Source organism: Galeopterus variegatus, unplaced genomic scaffold (assembly GCF_000696425.1).
Source record: "Galeopterus variegatus unplaced genomic scaffold, G_variegatus-3.0.2 Scaffold828, whole genome shotgun sequence".
Classification (NCBI taxonomy): domain Eukaryota; kingdom Metazoa; phylum Chordata; class Mammalia; order Dermoptera; family Cynocephalidae; genus Galeopterus; species Galeopterus variegatus.
In genome coordinates, this window is record NW_007726939.1 from 269,625 (window position 1) to 296,017 (window position 26,393).

Below are 26,393 nucleotides of genomic sequence, written 5' to 3' on the forward strand. Positions count from 1 at the left end.
CCCCCCACACACACACACACTGGCTAATACGCTGCTCAAGAGTGAGGAGCTGGACCTTACCACCTCCAGAGCTGGCACCCTGTATCAGTTAGGGTCCTATCAGAGAAACAGAACCAGTAGGACTATTTATTTGCTTACTTATGTGTTTATTTATTATTTCTAGGAATTGGCCTATGCAATTATGGGGCCTGGCTAAGCAAGTCTGAAATTGTAGGATAGAGAAGCAGGCTGGAAATTCAGGCAGGAGCTGACCCTGCAGTCCATGGGCTTAATTGCTTCTTCCTCAGGGAAATCTCAGTTTTGCAATTAAGGTCTTTCTTTCAGCTAATTGGATAAGGCTTACTCGGGTTATCGAGGATAATCTCCTTTACTTAAATTCAACTGGCAGCAAATGTTAATCACATCTGCAAAATACATTCACAGCAACACCTAGATTAGGGTTTGATTGCATAACTGGGCCTAGCCAAGTTGCCACGTACAACTAACCATCACAGCTCACTATTTGTCAACTTGGCACCCATATTCGTCTCCTTCAACCAAACTTAATCTCCAGATAAAGACACTAACAAAGGTTTACTCCCATCTAACGTGACGCAGCTGTGCTGCATACAACAGAGACATGCTAACCCTTCCCCAGAAGAAGATGCAAAGTCCTTGGGTGAGGGTCACTCTTCCTGATATCCTGCTACTTGAATCCTGTGATGTAAAGTTAACTATTATTAACACATCTCATGTTAGGTGATGATAAGGGGATAAGAGAGGGAAGAAAACAAAAATGTTTGCTTTATATATATATATAAAATATATATAACATACAAGTTTGTATATGAACATACAAACATATTCATAACAAAATGAGGAAGAAATACTCATGGCAACTACATTTCTCATTTCTGAAACTGGTCCTGTGCATGTAGTTGGTATTTATAACTACCTTCTTCCACTACCTATTCTGTATTTCTTTTGCCCTCAGCAAGCACCTCACCTAGTAGTATTATTATAACCAATGGGATCACCCAAAACTTCATTCCTGAAGGGTCTGAGCCATTAGAAATTCTGCCTGAATTGGGCTGTTATGGTTTTCCGTTGACTTATTTATTTATTTTTGTGGCAGCTGGCTGGTACCAGGATTGAACCCTGGACCTTGGTGTTCTCAGCACCATGCTCTAACCAACTGAGCTCACCAACCAGCCCTTCCATTGACTCTAATCATGGAACATGGTAGCACTAAGAGACATCCTGTATTAGTCTGTTTTTGTTTCTTATAACAAAATACATGGAACTGGGTAATTTATAAGAAAGTGAAATTTATTGCTTACAGTTTCTGAGGCTGGGAAGTCCAAAGTCCATCTGGTGGTGCCAAACGTGGCCCAGGGGTCTCACAGTGAAAGATGGTGGAAGCAGAAAGAGCAGAGAGAGAGAGAGAGAGAGAGAGAGAGACAGACTCTCCTCTCCTTTTAAAAGCCCTCAGAACCATGCCCCTGACCAACATTTTTAATCCATTCACTACTGCAGGGTCCTACAATCCAACCCCCCTTCCAGACTCTCCTCTCCTTTTAAAAGCCCTCAGAACCACGCCCCTGACCAACATTTTTAATCCATTCACTACTGCAGGGTCCTACAATCCAACCCCCCTTCAAGGCTCCACCTTTCAATCACCATAATAGGATTTCCCACCCTCTTAAACACTCACAGTGGGGGCTAATTCCCTTCTTTGCCTGCTGATTCAGAGGCATGAGAAGCCCAAAGTAGTCAGGTGGCAGTCCTAACTTCCAGTTCAATGCAATCATTGTTGTGTCTCCTGGTGGAAGCATTCTTCCGTCGTGGGCTGAATTGTGCTTCCAAATAAGGGCACAGAATGTGACCAAATTGTGTGACCTTATTTGGAATTGGACATTTTACTTATTTGGACATTCTGTAGGACATACACCTTCGCAGATGTAAATCCAATGACTGTCGTCCTTAGAAGAAGGCCATGTGAAGATAAAGACAGAAATTGGAACCATGCAGCGACAAGCCAAGGAGTGTCAAGGACTGATGGTACCCTCCAGAAGCTAACAGAAATGCTTGGAACAGATTTTCCCACAGACCCACCCCCCAGAAGGAACCCTACCAATGTTGGAATGAGCAGGACGGAAGCCACGTTAGAACCTAAAACTGCTTGAGTTTTAGAAAAATTTTAAAAGACACAGTTTTTCCTCCAATCTTTTTTCCCCATCTTTTGTCTTTTCTTGCTTGCTGAATAGAAAAACAAGGCTGTTGAAAGCTAATCAGTACCTTGAAAAACTAACAGCTCTTCTTTGAGGCTTGCTGAGTTCTGAGAACAGAGGTCTGGACGCTGACCATGGGTGCCAGCAGGGAGACATCAATAAAACTATCATGGTGCCACCCTGAAGCAAATCAAAATCCTGCAGGACCATAAGATAACAGCGAGGATGAGAACAGAAGCCAGAGGAGCCTGGGCGAGAATTTGCACCCAGCCCCTCACACGTGCCCCTCCCTCCTGCTTTTTACTTCCCACAGTCCATTCCCTCAACCTCTTCCTTAAGAACCTCTCAGTAAATCTGAGCCTTGGAGATGGGGTAGCCTACCATCCAACCCCTTCAGGTTGCTGGTCCTGAGTAAAGCTGCCTTCCGTTGTCACCAGCATTTGACTTTTGAGTTGTTTGTTTCTGTTTGGTAGCAGGCAGCCGGACTCAGGTTTGGTGACACCAACACCTTGATTTCAGACTTTTAGCTTGCAGAACTGTGAGAGAATAAATCTCTGTTGTTTTAAGCCACCTGGTCTATGGTGATTTCTTATGGCAGTCCCAGAAAACTAATATGCTCCTTTATAAATTAATACCTCTAGACCAAAGCATAAGGTTGTGGAGAAGGGAGGAAAGATTTTGCAAGTGAGTCACTAGGGATAATGGTGAGTGGTGACACTCCATTTCTACCGCTTAACTCCTGGGCCTGTGAATCTTGGCTATGAAACAGCCCTGTATGTTGGGTGCTGATGTAGAGTATATTCAGCCTTCCGGAGAATCTTGCCCCAGCCCTGCAGGACATTGCCACCTCGCCGGTGCTATAACTGAGTCTTCAAAAGGCCATTCCCCTGCTCTGTCAAGCCTGCTACTTCAGATCCGTTTGCCTCTTTGGCCTTCCATAATAAATTATCAGGGAGAATCTTGCCCCAGCCCTGCAGGACATTGCCACCTCGCCGGTGCTATAACTGAGTCTTCAAAAGGCCATTCCCCCGCTCTGTCAAGCCTGCTACTTCAGATCCGTTTGCCTCTTTGGCCTTCCATAATAAATTATCACAAAGTGGGTGGCTTGAAACAACGCAAATTTACTTTCTTACAGTTCTGGGGGTTGTAGGTTGAAATCAAGGTGTCAGCAGGGCATTCTCCCTCTGACGGGGCTAAAAGAGAATCCTTCTTTCTACTGGCTTCTGATGGTTGCTGGCAATCCTCGGCATTGCTGGGTTTGTGGCAGCATAACACCGATCTCTGCTTCTGTCTTCACACAGTTGTCTTCCCTCTGTTTTTGTCTGTGTCTGAATTTCCCTCTTCTTATAAGACCATCCAGTGTGAGCTCATTTTAACTTCATTATATCTGCGAACACCCTATTCCCAAATAAGGTCACATTCACAGTTTCCAGGCAGATGGAAATGTGGAGGAACGCTATTCAATCCAGTATAATAGGGAACATAAGCCAAAAAAACAACGAGCACGGGCTCACTGCTGCACTTCATTTGCTGTGAAGTAAGTTTCTTGATCAGAAGCAATGCGGTGCGGAATAGCAGGATGGTGGATAGGGCATTCTGTGACATCCACAGACAATAGTTTTGGCAGAAACATTGTGTGCAGGGAAGGCAAATCCACAGCAGCCAGCGTAAATATCTAATCCAGCAAGAACAATGATGGAAGCGGCCCAGTGTAATCAACCTGCCTCCCAGTAGCTGGCCGATCACCCCAGGGAAAGGTGCTATATCAGAGACTCAGCACTGGTCTCTGCTACTGGCAGTTTGGGCACTCAGCAGTGGCTGTAAACAGATCAGCTTTTGTGAGTAGAAGTCCATGTTGCTGAATCCATGCATAACCTCCATCTTGCCACCATGGCCACATCGTTCATGAGCCCACTGGGCAAAGACATGGTGGCCAGGGAAAGAGACTGACTGGCATCTATAGAACAGATCATCCTATCCACTTGATTATTAAAATCTACCCCTACTGAGGTTACCCTTTAGTGAACATTCACATGAGACACAAATATCTTCATGTTATTTGCCTATTCATAGAGGTCTATCTATCTACCTCTTTCCCAGACCTCTTGTCACCAATTTTCCAATCATGTTCCTTCCAAGTCCCTGACCTTCCAGCCAAACCACTGACCACAACCATGAACCAGTATACAATTGCACCTCTGGCTAATTTTCCTTCCTCCTACTAAGCAAAATGAACAGCCAGATGCACTGCTCAAAGTTCTGTCCACTGGGAAGGTTTCCCTTCACCACTGTCCTTCAGGGATGTCCCAGATAGGGGGTGTAGTCCACTTTCAGGTGGTGCCTGCATATCGTGCAGAACCATCTGTAAACTGGTCCTGGGTCTTCTCTTCCTCTATTGACTGATCATAGGGAACTCCCATGAGGCCATAGGTGTAGGCTGGGAAAGAGAAGACAGTGTAGCAGGGGTGGGGACCACGGGCATCTGGGCCACTTTTTCATGTAACTTGTGCTTTCTGGGCCCAATTACCTGCATACCACTTCCATTTGATGATGGAGTGCTGCCGTGCATGCCCAGCTCTATGGCTTGGTGGGGCTGACAGCACACAGTTCATGACGGGCAGCTCAGGTCACAGTAACCTGGTGACCCATGATTAAGAGTTCAGTCTCCACTGGGTGCAATGGCAAGCCAAAAGCTGTTTCTCAAATTGACAGTTGTTACCTGCAGATAATGGCAGGGTTTTGCTCCAGAATCCTAAGGGTCTGCATTGTGATTCGTGTATGGGGTCTGCCAGAGGCTTCTGACAACATCCCTACCTGCCGCTGACACTTAGAGCACCATCAGATCTGCTGGATCTTAAGGCCCAAGGAGCAGAGAAGCTTGCACAGCTGCCTGGGCCTGTCACAGAGCCTTCTCTTATTCTGGGCCTCACACAAAACTAGCAGTTTTTCAGACACTTGGTAAATGGGCCAGCGTAGCACATCCAAATGAATCAAAAATCAAAGAGGCTAACTAGGGGTTGTGCCTCTATTTTGGTTGTAGGGCAACCAGGGCAACAACTTATCCTTGATCTTAGAAAATGGATGTATTGACATGCCCCAAATCAGTGCAAATCAGAAGTAGAAGGCCCTAGAATTTGTGTTAGATTTGTCTCCCACCCTCTGACATGTAAATGTCTTATCGATACACCTAGAGTGGTTACTACTTCTTGCTCACCAGGTCAATCAGCATAATATCATCAATATAACAGACCACTGTGATGTCTTATGGAAGAGAAAGGTATCAAGGTCCCTGCAGACTAAATTATGACGCAGGGATGAGGAGCTGACATACCCCTGGGATAGGATAGTGAAGGTGTATTGCTGCTGTTGCCAGCTGCAAGCAAACTGCTTCTGGTGGTCTTTACAATCGGTGTTGAGAAAAAAAGCACTTGCCAGATCAATAGCTGCACATCAGGTACCAGGGGATGTGTTGATTTGCTCAAGCAGTAAAACCACATCTGGAACATCACTGCAATTGCAGTCACCACCTGGCTAAGTTTATGATAATCCACCGCCATTCTCCTGTACAGGCCAAACAGGCAAGTTGAATAGGGACATGGTGGGAGTCACTGCATTAATCTCTGCCATCCCTCCAGGAACATAGTGTTGTTTTGGGTTTACTCTTTTTCTAGTTAGTAGTACTTCTAGTGGCTTCCACTTAACCTTTCCCTCTCACTCCACAGGTCAGGGGACCGGTGTTGGGATTCTGCCTGCTGCTGATTATATTTATTCCAATCATGCATTCTGGAACTGGGGACATAACCGCAGGATGGGTTCTGGGATCCACTGGACCCACTGTGAGCTAAAACTCTATTGATAGCCTGAACTTCATAAGACCTTATTCTGACTGGGGGCCCACAGCAATGTTTTGGGACTCCTCAAACTAGTGTCAGTTTGGAGCCTGTGTCCAGTAATCCCCACGAAGTCTGATTATTTCCTTTTCCCAAATGCAGAGTCATCCTGGTAAAAAGCTTTAGTTTGCAGGAAGGCTGGGAGAAAGATTAACAGTATACATTTCTGGCAGTGTAGCGGGTCCTTCCTCAAGGGGACCCAGCCTCCCTTTTAGTCGAGAGGATCTGGGTCTGTAAACTGGCTCAAGTCTGGAATTGATTGAGGGGCCCTGATTCTCTTTTTATGATTCAGGTTAGACTTTTGTTCACTTGACCTAGAACTTTTCTGCTTACACAGATCAAGTAAGAATTTAGTAGAATGTCCATTTCTTTCTTTCCTAGGGACACCATATTCAGCTAGCCAGTGCCACAGGTGTCTTCAAGTTGGACTATTTGGATTACTGTTTTGAATGAACTCTGCTATCCATTATGATAACCACGCCCACCTTGTCTTTGGTTACTAAGTGCTGCCACTTGGCCCCTGCCACACTGGGACACAATTATCCGCATTGTATTTAGGTATACCAGTTCGGTGGCAGCATTACCCACTGTAATTTCTGACCTACAGAGAAGAGTGACCATGAGCCCCTCAGTGATGCTGGGGCTCCCCTCACAAATTTATTTCTCACAGTTGTGGTGCAAGGCATGTCCTGCAGACCCTCCCAGGTTGGACAAGCAGGTAACACATGATAAATCCCCTCCAACATTCCAATCTAAGCCTTTGGATCCCTTCCTCTTCAGTATACCAAGGCAGTTCGGCACTTCAACTTCTTTCATTGTAGGCCACCTTTTGGTCCATGTTTCAGCCAACCAACCAAGCAAACTGTTAGAACCCTTTCTAACTCCTCCTGCTAAAGCATTGAATCCAAAATCTCTGCTTAATGGGCCCAAATCAATAAATTCAACCTGATCCAAATTTTCATTCCTTCCACCATTATCCCACACCCTTAATATCCATTCCCAAAAATATCCCCCAGATTTCTGTTTGTATAAATTGGAAAAATCAGGCAGTTCTTTTGGTGCTGAGCACACCTCTGCATGGGTCACACTGAGGCAGGACAGAATAGGGACATGCCCCAGGGAGGCTGCTCATAAATATTCAGACTGGATGGGCAGGAGCTGCCTCCTTATCTGGCAGTTAATGAACCCATAATAAGCTGAGGACAGCAATCAGCATGCTACATCTGGAACTTTGCAGTTTACAAAAATTGCCACACCTGCTCACTAAGCAGAACAAGGGTGCAGATGCCCACTATGCAACCTTCCACCTGTGATGCTAAACCAAAAAGGACAAAGTTAAGGGGAAAATGACCTCACTGTGTGTGACCAAAAACTTCAGAAACTCAGGGATGCATGATAGTAAGCTGATCGACCTTTTACTGGCCTATTAGGACTTAATTACCCTAGATCCCCCCACGGCTGAGTGTTTCTCCTCTTAGTTAGGGTAGAGAGACAGCCCCATCCCAGAACAATATACAAACCCTCCCCTTAAGAATTCACAGTGCATTTCTCGTTCATGAGGTCGCCCGTGCACATTTCTGCACATACTTTCACTTTACAACAAAATCCTATCATTTAAATATTCTGTCTGTCCCTCTTCCTTTTTCCTTTTTCTGGGCAGGTGCTCACTGCAGTGTGGACTCCACGCATTCGCATGAAAGGTTCTCCTTCACAGCTTGACCAAGAACCTGGAGCTGCCATCCAGGAACAACACTTTTTACCTCACTCTTTGGGGCCTGCTGGGACTTGCGTCTAGTTATATGTCTAGAAAAAAGAGGTGGGAGTAGGTCCTAAGAAGAATCAGCAGTGTCTCGCAAGGAAGTGACCTCAGAGGAGGCCATTACAGTTTCTTTAGACAAAGCGTTACCTTCCTCAGAGAGGAGTGGATAGGCTGCTTTTATTGGCATAGAAGAGAACAGGATTTAGGGGCTTAATGTTCCAAGCTTCATTGGGATCTTTTCACATGTTCCTGTTCCAATTTTTGGGGTCCCTTTTTTTTCCAATCAATGCCCTCACTTTAACTGAAGACACCCTGTGAGGCTGGGAATTCTGTTTGCACTGAGATTTTGGGTTTTGTTTTCAGAAATCTCAACCCTGCAGCTACAGGAAATAAGGGTTTCTTTCAGGGAAGACTAGAAGCTTTCAGGTCATTTATGCAGAGCTTGAGCAGGGAATGTGAAGCCTTGAGTTCATTCTATTCTTTCTCCATTTTGTTTAGTGCAGTTAGAAGCAACCGGCCAACTTCATGTGCCTTAGTTTGACTAAAATGTCCTAAGGCACCAAATATGTGGTCACCCAGAATCTTGCCTTTTGTAAGTATTTGATTAGGAGTATCCAGTGGTGATATTTTGCATATTTCTATTGCCACATCATGCCATGAACTACCAGCGTCCTCTTTACTCCTGGAAATAGTGTTATTAGTGCTTTTACATCTAATCAAATTAGAGAACCAATTGCCTGACCTTCTCCTTTACCGTCCCAGGTGCCCAGAACCCAGATGTTTGGCAGGAGGGGCAAGCCCCACGGCTGCACTGCTGCTTTTGCTGTGGCCTCTCTCTAGCTCCGCAGACTCTCCCTCATTTCACACCCAGTTCCTTGCCCGTAAAACTCTCCCAAAACTCCAGTCTCAAGTCACTTCTTCCTTCAGGTAAATACCACCTTCATAACTTGTCAATAACCACTGCTTTCTGATAGTTCCTCTGTTCTGGAGGCACGCTGTTATTTGAAATGTTTTGCCTTTTAAATCCTTATGTAATTATCTTAGTTGGCTTTTGAAAGCACGACCGTATGTAAAACACCTTTGTATCTACCCAGTGTCTTACTATGAAATATTCAGTGGATGTTTATTTGATGTAAATGATGTTTCTAGTAAGTATTAATTTAAATGTTCACTACACCATGATACAAAAGACCAATTTACTTCACCAAAAAGAACACTGACCAAGCCTTTAGCATTCTACCCATAACATTACTCATGTGAAAATACACAGAACTTTGCTTTTAAGATTAGTCTCAAAATTAATACCAGAAGTATTAAAACCACAAAAGTAAGCTCAGCTTACAAAAAGCATGACATTTGAGCAGGCGAAACTGCAGAATTGCCAAGTTGGGGGTACTTAATGCCAATGGCTTTAAATTTGGGGGAATTTAACTTTGATGGGTTCTTACATAAGCTAGTACTATTTAAATCAGGAAATGGGGAAAAACACAGGGGTATTATTAGTATATTAAAACTTTCAGGGCCTTACCTTATCATTCTTCGCTGGTACAAACAGACCTTTTGTAAAAAGCAGCATTTGGGTTACTTAAAAATCAGCAACTCAACTGTTGACCATCCAGTACAATGGATACAGAGTAAACTGCTAGGATGACAGGAGTCTCTACCAGGGCCATTCATAGTAAAACTTTATTGAACAGAAAATCCAGCAAAGGTTTTCACCTCTGCAAAGTTCCCCTTGGTTTAAAGTAAAGCACTGCATTTTAAAAAGCAATTATACATAAGTCTTTCCTAGAAAAGTCCTGCTAAAACATGTCTAGCAATTTCATTGATTATATAAAGTAGTACACTTAGTGTAATTTAAACATTCCAACAGGAATCAAATCGTACCAGCAGAACCATTTCTGCATCTATGACTTCTATGTACAAACACACATGCAGACACACACATCTGGAAAAGTTCCTCAAGCATAAACATGCGACACCTAATGCCTTCTACTTACAATGCCTATTAAACTACATACAGTATATATTAAAGCTCTTCAGAATAAAGACATGAGAAGCCTTGGGCATTTTTTGTTCATCAATTTGTATCATGGCTTCATGTCTTACTTTCTGCTTTTGCTTGACCACAAAAGCATATCATCAACCTTGTTGATTTTTTGATAACTCTGTGTCATTGCCATGTTCAAGAAAAAATCTAGCTGGAGTCAGACAATCCAGTCCACGCCTGTCAAAGGCTCTCTAGTAGATAGAGTGCGAACACCATCAGTTTGCTATAGCTGGGGGACCCTCTGGAAGAAGAGAGGCAAAGAAAGTCTTGAAGACAAGCCACGCTGTGCTCATAAATGAAGGGCTAGTCTGCTCGTCATCTAGTACGTCTCTGTCTGGAGGGAGGTGGTTGGGCTCTTCAGTTTCAGGTTCGGCACCTTCCTACAGATCATGAAACAAAATGAGAAAACAATTAGGGCCATGATGAACACCAAATAATGTTATTAGGAAAGGGCAGGGTAAATCTCTGGCCCCTTGCCCCATAAACCAAGCAGCCAGGCAGCCAGGACCCCAGGGAATGATGTCCTAGGCTGGATAGGGCTCTTTCTCAGGCTTCCACTGATGACACTTTCATAGTTTTGAATACTCCTGGCAGCAAACATCACAGCAAAATGAAGTAACTAGGTCTTCAACTATCATTAGTTAGGAATTAAGTTAAACACTTCATTAAATATGGATATTCTTCTAATTTTGGCAGTGTTCTGAGTTAAGAAACCAAAAATAGAAACTCAGTTCTAAAAATATACTAGGGTGGGGCCGGACCGTGGCTCACTCGGGAGAGTGTGGTGCTGACAACACCAAGGCCACAGGTTCGGATCCCATATAGGGATGGCCGGTTAGCTCACTGGGTGAGCATGGTGCTGACAACACCAAGCCAAGGGTTAAGATCCCCTTACGGTCATCTTTTAAAAAAAAAAAAAAAATAAAAAAAAAAAAAAAAAAAACATACTAGGGTGACAATTATATTATAAAAGAATATCCTTTAGGATCATGCATTAATCTGCCTTACAAAAATTCTGTTTCTGTGTGTTATTTTCTAGGAAATCTATTCTGTGAGATATGCTTATGCTCCTTATCCTTAATTAGAATAACTATCCATTTGCAGGTTCCATGGTATAACACATTGTTTCAGACCATTAAACACTCAAAATAGTCAGTTTAAAAAACATTATTTACAGGCCGGCCCGGTGGCGCACTGCGCTAGTGCGCCGCTTGGGAAGCGCGGAGGCGCTCCCACCCGAGGGTTCGGATCCCACATACAGACCGGTTCCCGCTCACTGGCTGAGCGAGGCGCGGGAGCAACACCGAGGGTTGCGATCCCGTTGCCGGTCCCGGTCCGGTACGGGGGCGACACTGAGGGTTGCGATTCGTTGCCGGACACGGAAAAAAGAAAAAAAAAAAACATTATTTACATATGCAAAAATGCAAATTACCGCATGACAAATATGGCCCATGGATTTTATGGCACATTCAATGTTTTAAAAATAGCTGTTGCTCTAAGAATAAATTTGAAAAAAATCAAAATCATGAAATATTTTAGCTTAATAAAATGGTAAACCACAGACTGGAAAGCTAAGGTTAAGGATTTGACAGCCTGGCATATCACATCAAGCTTGCCTGGGCTCCTGTGGAGGGTCCATACCTGTAAGTTATTGTTTGGGTCCTGATTTACAGCTTCAAGAGGAGGACCATCATTCGGGAAGTTCTGAACAGGCCTTTGTCTAAATGGAAACCACCCAACGTGATGCCTTCAAAGGAAACACATAAAATCCATCTTAGCTAATGTCACAGTGAGATTTACTCAAGAATCTAAGGCTCCTCTTCTTTAATCACAGCAGCACCCTAATTAGAAGCTCACAGCAAGACCCATCTGCAGAGACATTCTATCACACTGTTTCCTAGACCTTCTCACTAGCCTGTCAGGTCCTTGAAGGCAGGGACTGTGTTTTGTTCATCATTGTACATCCAGCAACATAAACATCACCTGGAACATAGTATGTGCTTGATAAATGCTTGTATATCTGAACTAAACCTTATACCTGAAAACCTTAAAAGAGGAAGGAAAAATATACACAGATTTATAAATACATGTAATATATAATAATAACCTAAACTTGGTTGCTTAAACATATGGTTCTATAGACTATAGAAAGAATTGACTAAGTTTTATTTGGAAAATCCAATTAAACCCAAGTACTGAAGCAAATATGGCAAAATATTAACAATGATTAATTGTGGATATATGCGTGTTTGTTACATTATTCTAAATATTTCCCTTTTTTTTATTTTTAAAAACTAAAATAAAAACACACTTTTACTATAAAGGGAAAAATTCTTCTTTCAGTTTTAACAACAAAGAGCCATCGGTCTAGGCCAGGCTTTCTCAACTTTCGCACTAGTGACATATGGAGGCAGATATTTACTGTGAGAGCTGTTCTGCGCACTGTAGGAAATTTAGCAGCATCCCTTGCTTCTACCTACTAGATGCCAGCAGGATCACCTCCCTAGTTGTGACAACCAAAAATGTTTCCAGATATTGCCAAATACCCCCTGGGAAAGTAGGGTGAATAATCATCCTGGTAGAAAACCACTACTCTAGGCCAAAGCTAAAGCCAAACATCAGGTATATAAAGGTTCCCTGATCCTTCAGGCCTATGATAACAGTCAGTGCCTGATCTTTACCCTGGAAGGTCGCTGAAGCCTGATAAAGACAAATATGTTTTTATTCAAAACAAATACAATTTTCCTTCCCATGCCTCAATATGGCTATATTACCATAGTTCATGAACCTGGAAGGGGCCTTATCTAGAGAAAAAGACGAGAATATTCTTCTTGTATTAATCAAGAATATGATTAATGTGTTCTTGGCAATATACAACCAAGCTGTGAATTCATTGCATTGAATGTGCCAGAATAATATACTATTTAAACACCCCTCCTTCAATAATGACCGAGACTGCTCAAAAAACAGCAAAGTCTGTATTGTACTTGTTTTGAGTCACAGTATAGTATAATTTGTAGTAAAGGGGAAAAAAAGGAAAAGAGAAAAATCATCTGCTTACAGGTACATAACAACGGTGGCCCCCATGACCATGAGGAATCTGCTCAGGGAGGAGTAGAAGTAGAGGATGCTGAGAAAAACAGAAAATGTAGCTGCTGAATAGGTCCAATCCAACCAATCTCGATTTATCTCATCATCTTCTTCCACGATAGGGCCACCTTGTGCATTCATCCGCAAATTTTGATTGGCTCCAGGATTAACAACCACTTGAGGAGCAGCATTCTGATTGGCTGGCTGGTTTTCAGCTGGAAACTGGTTGTGAATAGGAGCTGGAGCAGGTGCAGAGACCACAGGTATCTCTTGTGCACTCGGTGATGGGACAAAAGCCCCCGATGCAGCAGTGGCTGCCAAACTAAAATAAAAGTGATAGAGGCAGATACAGTTGAGAGCAAAGCACTGTGAAGATTGTGGCTCTTATAACCTCATTTACACAGGGGTCTTTTACTATTAAGAATAAGTAGATACATGCACACTTGATTTTTGTTCAATTTAGTGGAGAACTTCTTTACCAACAATACCTGTAAATGCCTTTTCTGGATCATATCTATAAATGCCTATTCTAAGAAAAGCCACATGGTAAATTTCATCAAGACCACTACAATTAAAATTATAGCACAGCAGCAAATTAAAACAAAATTTTTTTTTTTTTTTTAAAAGATGACTGGTAAGGGGATCTTAACCCTTGACTTGGTGTTGTCAGCACCATGCTCACTCAGTGAGCTAACCGGCCATCCCTATATGGGATCCGAACCCAGGGCCTTGGTGTTATCAGCACCACACTCTCCGGAGTGAGCCACGGGCTGGCCCAGCAAATTAAAATTTTTCACAAAACTTTAAAGATACCACAAATTAAAAAGGAAGTAACACATTCTTTTTTTTTTTTTTTTTCCTTTTTGTCTTTTTTACTGACCGGTAACGGGATCACAACCCTCAGTGTCGCACCCGTACCAGGGACCAGCAATGGGATCGCAACCCTCGGTGTTGCACCCGCACCGCGCTCAGCCAGTGAGCGGGAACCGGTCTCCACATGGGATCCGAACCCTCAGCGGGAGTGCCACCGCACTCCCAAGCAGCGCACTCTCCAGTGCGCCACTGGGCCGGCCCGGAAGTAACACATTCTAAATAAAGTTATTAAACTATGTATCAGACACAAGCATCCCAGCATCATCACACAAATCAGACAGCATCTGTCATTTACTCTCCACTCCACCCACTGAACCAGACAGAGCAGGGCTCTGCAGAGACTGACGAAAATACAACATGGATGGAATTTCCCTCAATTCCCAGGAACCCTGGCTACACCCAGCATGACAGGAAGGACTCACTACTGCATGTAGTACTGCCGTGCGTAGATCTGCTGGAACCAAGACAGCTGCAGCCACCCGTAGGTTGTGTAACCAGAGAAACCAGGCCCCAGGCCTTGCAACGTCTGCTGGGCAACTTCAAGCCTATACATAGATTTAAAACAAAACAATCATGTTGAGTTGTCTGAGCATGAATATATGAAAACTAAGTTCAAATTACAATCAGGAATTCAAAGAGAAAAATGGGCTTTATGGCAGTTACATGATATAGGACTATCTGATACACCCATGTAACACAAACCCAGAAAGTACTGAATGCCAAAGCTCTCCTAGCATGGTCCAGATCCCACGGAGAAAAAAGAGAGCCCTTGCCCAGTGCTAGGTTCTCATCATGTTATCAACAGGGGGACTGCTGCTTGTTTTGTGCATAGATGTATAAACTAGGTGAACCTTGTCAGGTTAAGTAGACCCCAACCCCATTTTTGATTCACTGAGTCTCACTGCAGGTCTAATTCCGCTGTTCATCCTTTAGAGAGTAGCTCAAAGGCCACACTTCTCCCAAAATCTTTCCTGAAGGAAATTTCTCCCCTCCTACCAATACCTATTTCTTCCTCCACCCCTAGATCTGAATCTATACTGGGGCAGTATAGTATAATATATCACCCACGTATGCTTACTGACCACTTGATGTCCTGGACAGGTTGTGGGGAAGAAGCTCTCATCCCATTTTACAGAGGGGAGCCCAAATACAGCTCTGGGAATGTGAGAAATTTGCACAAGGTCACTGAGCTAGTAAGTAGCAGGGCAGGATTTGAGACCTGGTTTGACTCCAAACTCGTGCTTCTTCAATCATGCAACACTGCCTTCAACTGCTTAGGGCAGAGCATGGTGGAGCCATCTTTGGCTTTGTGCTTCTTACACAGTGAACTCCTTTGACAACAGTACTTTACAAAATTGGACTTATAACAGAATTGCTCGTATATCGGGTTGGTTAGGTGGTCACTCTGCAGGTCAACTCACATCTTTAAGCAAAGTTTTATGCACTGACTGTTCGATAAATATTTGTTGAATGAAATCAACAAGTTTAAATAAGGTGAAATTCAAGCAGATATGGGCCTTAATTCTTCAGCTGTACAGCCAGAATAAGCGGGGCAGTTTTAAGTTTTTCTATCCAATAATGTATCCAATTATCCAATTTATAGGCTAGCAGTCTTTTAACCAAATTCCATACCCAGAGTATTTCTAAAATAGTATTCTAATACAAGTAGGTCTTCATATAATACTGTTTTTTGGGTTTTTAATCACTTAAAAAGTTATGGTACATGGAAATGAGATGATAAAGTGCTTTTTAAAATTGTTAGATATGATGATGGCATTGTAGATATACAAAATAACCAAAAGGTTTTACAGTTATATACTGAAGGAGGCAGGGATGAAATGACATGATGTCTGAAAATTACTTTTAAATATTACTAAAACAAAAGTGAAGGGGCAATAGAGAAAGCAAATACGGGAAAACTCTGATCACTACTGGGGCTGGCTGACGATGTGGGATTCATTACACAGATCCTTCTACTTTTGTGTATATCTGAAATTTCCATTAGGGAAAAAAACTTCATTCCTCGAACACCTGGCTTTATCAAAAGGGAAAATGGAGGGGAATCGGATAGTTATGAAATTTCAACTTAGAGTTATCAAATTATTTGTTCCCAAAAGTACTTAGTAAGCTGTTCCAAGAACTATCAAATACAGACAGAGCAGTCACTTCTGGCTTTTGCTCTAAAGAAAAGCTCTAACTGCTCTAAAGAAATGGCTTTTGCTAGTACCAGCAACACGCTCCTTGGCAGACACTTCTTAAACAGTCTCTTCCCCTCTTGTCACCCATTGTTACAATAAACAAAGCACAAAGCCACTCAGCAAAGCAGCTGCACAATGCTTACAACAGCTGCTTTTCTGCAGCAGCACTAATTTCCTGAGAGCAACTGAGTGGTCAGCACAACAGGAAGCACACCCATGTGGGAAGACAAAATGCCCAAATTTTCAATACATGAATCTCCTACCTTTTTAATATGTTCTTAAAAGGCTGTGTATTAAGAAAAGTTAAATACATAAAGACCTTCAAAGTGAAGCCCTTCATAAAGCAAAATTTTATACATTTTAAAGTTTGCTGATTATATACGTATAAACACACCTTATTCTTAAGTTGATGCAAATGAGGCACATTCACGTTGTATAAACCTGGTTCTTTACTATAACACTTACCTTGAGATGTTTTCCCATCCAGAGGAAGAAAGGTTCCGAAGAACTTCCCTTTGCCTTAAACCATCACTTGAGGAATCCCCAGGATACAGTCCCTGATTAGGACCAGCGGGCTGCTCTGTGGATTCAGCAACCTGAATAAGTGTGATATGAACATCAGAACAAAGCATCTGATGCAACTGTCTGAAATCAGGCTAAAAGGATTTTGCTGTGAATGGCTTATGCACCCCCGCAACTTGACAACATTAAATAGATGTAATGTTATGTAAAAAATATTCTGAAATTTGTTCAACACAATTTTCAATATACAGATGCTAAAAAAAATCCACATTTTTTTTCCTGGGGTAACTATGCTGCAGTTTCACTAAAATCTTCCAATGAAGTTATCACTAGTGAGAAAACTTTCTCATAATGCTCTACACATCTTACAGTGTTAAATTTACTAATTTGAGAAATTAAATTTGACCAACAGGATGTATAAATACAACCTAACCAGCAATATAAGGAAATGGAATTTCTTATACTATGTTCAGATGTTTTAGGAAATAAAGCTGTAATACAAATTTAGAGTGCATCACATCAGAGTATCAATACAGTATATTTGAATAAACATTGTGAAATAAAAAAACGCTTTTTTTTGGTGGCTGGCTGGTACAGGGATCCAAATCCTGACCTTGGTGTTACCAACCCCACACTCTAACCAACTGAGCTAACCGACCAACCCCCAAAATAAATGGCTTTTACGTCAAACACCAATAAGTCTTTAGAGATCACCTGATAAAGACTGTAGCCTTTTCTTATCCAACTAATCACAATGAAAATTTCCAAAGGACTATATTCACTTTTTTACTCTTCATAAAAATTAACGGTTCCTTAGATGAAACTTGCTATGTGCTAAATTAAATGAAAATCCATTTTCAAGTGCCTTGCTAGTTCAGTGATCTGGATACGCAATAACCATGGTTCAAATCATATCGCAGAAGGTAGTGTAAATGTATAACTCCACTTTTCTACTACAGCACTAATGGAACAGTTTACTACTATTATAGTAAACTCTCACTTGTATTGATAACAGTTTCCGATTCCTGATACTCCATGAGAAAGAAACAAAATATTACTTGGCATAAAGGCTACAATCTCTCTTAAGAGTTTTATCTAACTTCCTTTATTCCTCCCTTGAGAGTTTGAATGACACAAATTGTTATACTCATGAAAAAAGACATACCTTTGTGCTGGTTTCTGGCATTTTTGAAGATCTCTTCACATTGCATACCAGATGCAAAACATGCCGCTTTTCCTGCTAAAAGTAATAAGGAGGCAATTTAGGACCTGAACTCAATCCAGTAAATGCTTAAAAAAATTCAAAAGTTAATTTGTAATTGACGTACCTTTGGAAGCAAGTCCCTGAGACATTGGTGATCCAACAACAGCTTCCCAGAATAAATTAACCTCTGGTCCTCCGGATGCTGATCATGGAAAGAAAGAGTAATACAGGTCAGCATTTGGCTCCCAGAAGTTCCCAAACACAGAAGAAACTGTTTCATACAAATAATCTGAGTATGTGTTTTCCCCCAACATCACAACCCCATATACAAAACTTTTTAGAAAGTGCTTAACTTTAAACTGTTCTCTAACATACAAATAAATTTAGGACGGCAAATTATCTCCAGTCCACGAAACCTATGGCAACATTCTTAACTTAATTCCCAGAGGAACTGCTCTCTGCCACTAAAAACACAAATTTTATTTGGGGCTCCTACAGCAACTTACTTCAAAACCTGATTTAGTCTCAGAGAAAACTCAGAGTACTCCCAAGGTCAGCCTTCACAAAAACCTACCTAGCATAGGCCTCAAAATAACATGAAGCAATCCTAAAATTAAGCTGTTAGAGAGGATTTCCCAACATACATATACAGTTATAGAGGAGACCATGTGTGGGTAACATTTCACACAACAACCCTGTGAGATTGAGTCCCCGTTTTAAGAGAGGAAGGTCAGAAATTGACTTGTCCAAGGTCACCTGCTGCTAAAGAGTCAAAATTTCAAGCCCTCTTCTCCATACCAGTGATTTTAAAGCTATAGGGACTCCACACACTTTTATGCAAATCTCACTTTTAAAATCTATTTTTAACTCCTTTTAAACTGTACTTAAAAATAATTGCCTCAACACAAATTTGCACAATTAAAAATAAATTTTAAAAAATGAATAATGGCTTCTAATAATGCATATCAAAATCAGTACACTGGAGAGCACCAACTTGCCAACCTACTCTTGCCAGAATAATCTAATTACGCAAAACTTGGAATAAAGCTGTTCCTGCCAAGTAGCCTGAAATAATAAAGTAAGCTGTTTAAAACAAACAAAACAGCAAAAACTGCATCTACTTATCTACATACATCAGGACTGTGTAACTAAAACAGAATAAATATACTAGATGCTGCATTCAGCGTTGTTCTCACTAATTGACTTTATAGGTAAACACTACATAAACTTTTAAAATACTATGTATTGCATATATGGAGTCCTGCATTACATTCAAGAGTTTAACCACTAAAAAAGGTATGAGGGCCACAGCTGCCTGTGAATTTGAATTATTTTACCCTTTTTAAAGGCCTTAATTGACATTCTATGTCTTCACCCAGAAGGCTGATTTGAAAAAAAATTTAAATATGTTAAGCAAACAACTATTATAAATTAGGGCTTCTTCTCACATTATACCACTTTATACTACAGAAAACAAATGAGTATGCTTCAGCCATACTAATTTTTAAACGCAAATTTGTATACCTTTTATTTACAATCTTAGGTCTTCAGACTCAACAAATAGGAATAATGCTCCTTATCCAAGGAAGCCCTCAAGGAAAACTCTCGTCCAAAACACTGCCTTTTACCAAATGATGCAACTAATGACTACACCTGCTTCCCCAATTTGTGTACCTAATAGCCAATCTCACAGCAACACAGCCACTAGTTTCTTGTTAGCAGCTGTGGCGAAGTTGCAAAGAGAACCAAGGTGAATTCTAAAAGACACTGGAAAGGAAGCTTACTAAATAAAATTAAAAATTTCGAAGTAACAACTCAGAAGGAAAACTCACATCTACCTTCTTTACGATATGGAACAAAAACAAACTGACACATGAGCTGCCCCAGCTTGGAACTCTTCAGAGAAGAAGGCAGTTTCAGGATCTTTTCCTGTCCGGGTGCCCTCTCCTGTTTGATCGAGGATTACACTTGTGGGCAGTAAAGAAGACTGCTGACACTTACATAATAGAGCAGAAAGTAAATACAGGAAGGTCTAGCTCATAGCCTCCCATCACGTGGTGGGGAGGAAGGAGGGAGGGCGGCGCTATGGGTGATGTTGACAGATGTGTCAACCAAAACAAAGCAAGGAAGTCTCCCTAATTGAGCGACAGAAGTCTTAAAACCAGACTCAAGACAACTCCTTCTGCCTGTTGCCCTTCTAAATCACTTTTTGCCAGAAAGTGCACAGGGCTCCTCCCTGGGACTAAGCAATGGCTGTGCAGTCCAGCGCGACAGGGAAAGGGAGGGGCAGCTGCGGAAGGTGGACAGGAAGGGGAAGAGCCACGTCTTGCTTCTGAGTGTGGGACCTTCAGTATACTGTGCCTGGGCGCTCACCATGTTTCTCTAGCCACCAGCCCGGGGCTGGCACCTGCACGCCTCTCTCCCCGCTGAGACGCTCGCTACATTCAGAAAACTCATTTTACAGCATTTATTTTCTTCTTATTTCTACCCATTGGATGCAAGCCTAATTAGGAACACCTATTCGCCCGGTCGTTTGGGGGAAACTGAGGCTTGGAGGGTGAAATGACTCACCCAAGGTCAAAGAGCTGTTTAAGTGGCGTGGCTAAGGCTGGAAGCCAGATCTGGGGACGAGGAAGGGGCCTGGGGAGGTGGGGCAGGAATGTGACAGCCTTGGAGGGTTGGAAACACGGGGAGGGGAAGTGACGGGGGTACCAGGAAACGGCAGCCCGTCAGGGAGGCAGGGTGATGGCGGCCTAGGAGGAGGAGGTGACAGTCTCTGGGCAAGGAGAGGGGGCGCCTAAGGCGGCAGGGAAGGGGGAGACCACAGCCCTGGGGGAGGTGACCAGGAGAGAACCAGCCGTCAGAGGAAGGCCGGCGAGAAGGGAGCGGCCACAGGGAAGGGGAGGCGGACGTGGCATCTCTAGAGGGAGGGACGCGTGATGGCAGCCTCGGAGTGACAGTCGGGGCCCCTCTTACCGGGCGCTCAGGGTAGACGCGGCTCAGGTGGACCTTGAGGCGGCCCACGCTCCAGCTGCGGTCGCCGCTGAGCTCCAAGTCGCGGTGGCGCTGGTTGGGACTTTTCACCAGGAGCGTGACGGGCTCAGGATCGGGCTCGGGCTCCATGTCGGCGGCGCTGAGGGTTCGGCTGCGCTCCGAGGTGCCAGGCAGGCGGCGTCGCGGCCGCCCCCAAGATCCGCAACGACACTTTAAGTCTCTGGGGCTCGCGCCCCCGCCTCAGGCGCCTTTTATAAGCGCCCCGCTGTCGGGCTCTGCGGCCGGAGCCCTCTGTGGCTGCCGCCCATTGGCTGAGGCGGAGGCCCCTGCCCCAACGTGGCCCAATGGGCGCCCGGATCCGGGCGTCAGCGGGGCGGGCACGTGGGCGCGGGCTGATGCAACGCGTAGCCCTTGCGTCACCCCGAGAGCCCGGAGCCCGGGTTCGGCGGCCATGTTTGAGTGTGCTGCGGCACCCGCAGGGGGCTCGGCGCAGAGAAGGCTGGGGGGTTCCAGAGCTCGGGCTGCTTAAGGGGCACCCCGGCTGACTCCCAGCTTAGCGGCTCTGCAAATTGTTTGCTCACAAAGCAGCGCAGTGCCTTTTGTAACGAAGGCCCCAAGGTCCGCTTCCGCCGTCCACACGGTGGTCCCACAGTCTCTCCTAGGCTCCGCGCCCCGACGCTGGCTTCGGCTCACAGAATGGCTGGGGGGACCCCGTGTGCGAGCCCACCCCGGAGGGCGCCCCGAGGAGCGTTAGAAGCTGAAAGAGGAAACAGGGCCCGTTCTTCCCTTGGCTCAGAGGATGGAGGCTTCGGGGCAGCTGTGGCCTCAGACTTGAACGTTACACCCGCAAATATGGGACATCACTGTCATTATGAATGGCAAGGCGGCCACGGTCCAGCTTACACAGGGAGACCCTCGAAAGGACAGAGCTTTATGGCACACTCACACATTCCTCCTTTAAATTGGGGCTGACACAAAGAGGGCAGGGATCTCAGATTCCTAAAACGTGACCACAAAGGCCTCGCTGTTGTAGGCACTCCCTCCCTCTCTGTAGGGAAAAACAGTCTTGAAAAACAAAACGACCATTGCCCTGGCCCCAGCCTTGTTCGAATTCTGTTGGGACATCTGTTTTTCCAGGTGTGTCAGGAGCTTGGCCTGGGCAGGAGGGTACGGGAGGAGTCTGGTCTGGTGGGTGGGTGTGTTAGTTTGCTGCAGCTGCAGTAACAAAGTACCACAGGCTGGGTGGCTTCAGCGACAGAAATTTATTCTCACCGTTCTGGAAGCTGGAAGTCTGAGATGAAGGAGTCAGCAGGTTTGGTTCCTTCTGAGGCTGTGAGGGAGAATCTGTTCCATGCCACCCTCTTTGCTTCTGGTAGTTTGCGGACAATCTTCAGGGTTCCTTGGCTTGTAGGTGTATCACTTCTATCTCTGCCTTACGTTCATATGCATTCTCCCAGTGTGTGTATTTTCACATCATCTTCCCTCTATGCATGTTTGTCTCTGTGTTCAAATTTCTACTTTTTATAAGGACACCGGTCATACTGGAGTAGGGCCTGCCCTAATGATTTCATCTTAACTTTACCATCTGCAAAGACCCTATTTCCAAATACTGTCACATTTGTAGGTACTGGGAGTTAGGACTTCAACGTCTTTTTGGAGGACACAATTCATCCCAGTCGGTCTTAATATCATACAGAACCTGGTGTTTTCTTTCTCAGCTGTCTTTATATTAAGAAGTGAGGTTGAGGGTTTGGGAGATAAATTGTCCCCACGCTCAGCTTCCTGTGATTGGTTTTTGTCTGCGGAGGAGGGCTCTGTCCCTTTTCACCAAAGTAGGTTTCGTGGGCCTGGGACATGTGCAGTTGATCAGAACCCCACACTTGGTTTAATGCTCCACTGTTACTGCCTTAAAATTCTAAATAAATTAAACAAAAGCCCTGCATTTTTATTTTGCACTGGGCCTCACAAAGTAGATAGCTTTCTATACATTGGGATGGGAGAAAATGAATGATTATGATCTGGTAGTCTTGCTGCTAAGTCTGGAAGCTGACTAGTGGGGCAAGACCAGATAAAACAAGCAGAGGCCTTAGAGGAGGCAGCCAGGCAGGAGATAATGGCTTCATTGGGAAGTTGTCTGCCCATAATATGGTTTCCCCTAGCCTGCGGTGACAAGCCTCAGTGCCCCTTAAGACAGCTCATCCGTTGCCTCTCAGTAGTAAGAAAGTAAAAGGGTATTGGGGGGGGGGTTCCCTAGGGAACAAGCAATTCAGTTTCTGATTCCCTCAAGTTATCTCCCAATGAGATAGCTCCTTTTAGAGGACTTTGGTGATTCTGCTTATAGCACATTTAGAAAAACATTAAATTCAGGTCAACAAACATGCCAGGAATAGAAAGATATACATAGCATGACCCTGCTCTCAGTGACCTTACAAATATAATAGGGGTGATAACAAAAATACAAAAATAAAAAACAATCAGAAAGTCTCATACATTTCTGAAAGATTTATGATTAATTCAGGGATTGCACTGACAAAGAGGAGAGGAAGTCAGTGAAAACTTGATGGAAGAGGTGGTTTTTGAGCTGAACTTTGAAAGGTGGGTGGGATTCAAATACAAATAATAATGGCAGCACTTATTAAGCCCAATGGGGTGCCATTGGTTTATATACAGAATTTGTACGGGTAGGTATTGCTCAGTGGTAAGCTCATGGGCCCAGAGGCAAACTGCCTGTTTTCAAACCCAGTTTTTGCCACTTACAAGCTATGTGACCTTAGGCAAGTTACTGACTTCTCTGTACCTAATTTTCTTCATCTGTAAAACAGGAGAAAAAAAAAATAATAGTATCTATTTTGTAGGGTTGTTGTGAGGTTTAAAAGGTATAACATTGCTCAAGCTCTTGGGACAGACCCAGACATTTAGAAAGTGCTCAATAAATGTGAGCAATTAATGTTTAGAGAACTGCAATGAGTCCAATCCAGTGGTTCCTAAACTTGATTGTGCAACAAAATCAACCAAGGAACTCTTTTTAAAAGTGAAGTGCTATGGTTTGAATGTTTGTCCCCTGCAAAACTCATGTTGAAATTTAATTGCCATTATGATGGTATTAAGAGGTGGGACCTTTAAGAGGTGATTAGGCCATGAGGGCTCTGCCCTCATGAATGGACTAATGCCATTGTCACAGGGCTCCTTATCTCAGGAGTAGATTTGCCCCCTCTTGTGCACTCTCTCTTTGCCCTTCCGCCATGTGATGCCTTCTACCACATTGTGACGCATCAAGAAAGTGCTTGCTAGATGCCAGCACCTTGATATTGGACTTCCCAGCTCCCAGAACTGTGAGCCAATAAATTTCTGTTCATTATTAATTGCCCAGTTTGTGGTATTCCCAGTTATAGCAGCACAAAACAGACTAAGACATGAAGATTTCTACAACACCAAGTATTGATAAGGACATGAGGCAATCAGAATGCTCATAAATGATTAGGAGGAATGTAAGATGGTACCCCTGTGGAAATTGGTCTGGCAATTTCTCATGAAATCAAACACACATCTATTATACTGTTGTGTAAGATGGTACAACCCCTGTGGAAATTGGTCTGGCAATTTCTCATGAAATCAAACACACATCTATTATACTGTTATACCCTATTATACTATTATACTTACAGGGATTTACCCAAAAGAAATGACAACATATATCCATACAAAGACTTTCATGAGGATTTTCATGGTAGCTTTATTTATAACAGCACCAAACACTGGGAATAGTCCAGGTATCCATCAACAGAAGACAAGATATACAAATTATAGTTTATCCATGTAATGGAATACTATTCAGTATTAACAGCAAATTACAGATATATGCAACAACATGAATGAATCTCAAAACTATGTTGAACAACAAAACCAGACAAAATGAATATGTATTATATGATTCCACTTTTATGAAACTCTAGAATAAGCAAAACTAATCTATGGTGACAGAAAACAGATGAGTGGTTGCCTGGGACTGGGGGTGGCAGAGATTGACTTGTAAGGCACATGGCAGTGGTGTGCTGAAGCCAGCTTGTACTGGATCACAAAAGCTGATTATGAGTCTCTCTTCCCAACTCCGCTTTTGGTGACATCACACTGATAGCTTGAAATTGGCCACAGAGGGAGTATTTACACCATTGAGATCAACAAACAATAAATCAGAGCTTTGTTCCCCCAGGGAGTCAGTTGTTAAACTTTTACCAGCACACCACTGGGCATGAAGGAGATATCTGGAGTGATGAAATGTTTTCTGACTTGATAGGGGTGTGGGTCACACAGCCATAGATGTTTGTTAAAATTGGTCAAGTTGTACACTTACAAATTGTGCATTTCACTGCACTTACATTATACTCAATGTAAAAATGTAAAAAAAGAAAAAAAGGACAGATGTCTGTGTCCCATTTTAGGCCTACCAAATGGGGCCAGATGCATTTAATTGGGTACTGGTTCAAGGGCCACGTTTGGAAACCACTAGTCAGTCACATGTGACCATAATTATTTTTTTAAAAAATAATAATAATGTCAGTGAGAGGTGAGTCCAGAAAGAAGTCTTAGGACCAGCTCAGGAAAGACTTTGAATGGTCACCCTTGGGAGTCTGGGCCTTATTTTATGAGCAATGGGAGGTTTTGAGCAATAAAACAGACATGATGAGAATCTGTGTGGATCTGTGTCATTACAGAGGGGGAGAGACTTGGGGCTAACAGACCCGACTGGTTCATTCAAGAGCAAATGTGGATCAGCGCTAGGATGGACCAAAAAAGGAAAAGTGAAAGAAAAGATACGGCAAAAATAAAGCAGGAGGAAAAGGTCTTGGTCACAAAGACTGGCTCATGAATAGAAATAATGGCTAACGCAGGTCAGTTTGTTAGAGTGAAGCATAACACCAAGGTCAAAGCTTCCGATCCTAATACCAGCCAGCTGCCAAAAAAACAAAAAATAATGGCTAACGCATATGGAGTACTTACCACACGCTAGACAAAGCTTCGAGAACCTTATACACTGTTGTTCATTCAGTCCCTACAGCCGCCTTATAAAGTAGAATGCTATTATCATTTCCCTCTTACAGCACGGAAACTGAGGCACAGAGAGTTAAAATAACTTGCACAAGGTTACAGAGTGAGTAACTTTTTGGAATTATTTTTTAATTAACTAGTTCTGGGGTATAATTTACATTCAATAAAATACAAGGATTTTAAGTATACAGTTTGAAGTTTTGGCAAGTGTATTCACCTGTCTAACCCATACCCCAATCAAGATATAGAACATTCCCATCACCCCAAAAAGTTTCCCAGTGCCTCTTCCCAGTCACCCCCTCACTCCCTCCACTCCTGGTCTCAAGCACCACTGATCTGTTTCTGCCACTCTATTTGACTGTGTATAAGTGGGATCACAGAGTACATATTCTTTTGTGTCTCTCAAAGACAGAAATGCGAGCAAAGTAGGGAAAGAAAAATAGTGAGCTGAAGGGAAATCCATATTCTTAAATGGGGTTTTCGGAAATGTGGAAATGAAAGGACTATGGAAACTTTTCAACTTGATTGGCGTAACACTGCTGTGGTGCTGTGTCTCT

The 26,393-nt window shown here is 43.2% G+C and overlaps 1 protein-coding gene across 3 annotated transcripts; it reads right to left on the reverse strand.

Moving 5' to 3' along the window:
* Window positions 1–9,522: 9,522 nt before the first annotated feature.
* Window positions 9,523–21,070, reverse strand: HERPUD1 (homocysteine-inducible, endoplasmic reticulum stress-inducible, ubiquitin-like domain member 1). Of its 3 annotated transcripts, none has more exons than XM_008572734.1 (8): window positions 20,773–21,070; window positions 17,921–17,998; window positions 17,758–17,829; window positions 16,536–16,666; window positions 14,295–14,417; window positions 12,971–13,321; window positions 11,551–11,656; window positions 9,523–10,289 (listed from the first exon to the last, which is right to left on the reverse strand). In XM_008572734.1, the coding sequence occupies exons 1-8, from the start codon at window positions 20,917–20,919 to the stop codon at window positions 10,125–10,127; spliced, it is 1,173 nt and encodes a 390-aa protein (XP_008570956.1). In that variant the 5' UTR covers window positions 20,920–21,070; the 3' UTR covers window positions 9,523–10,124. The 3 variants fall into 3 exon arrangements, with proteins under 3 accessions (XP_008570956.1, XP_008570955.1, XP_008570957.1); XM_008572733.1 differs by having other exon boundaries at window positions 17,758–17,832; XM_008572735.1 differs by having other exon boundaries at window positions 10,203–10,289; window positions 13,128–13,321; window positions 17,758–17,832; window positions 20,773–21,009.
* Between the last annotated feature and the right edge of the window lie 5,323 nt (window positions 21,071–26,393).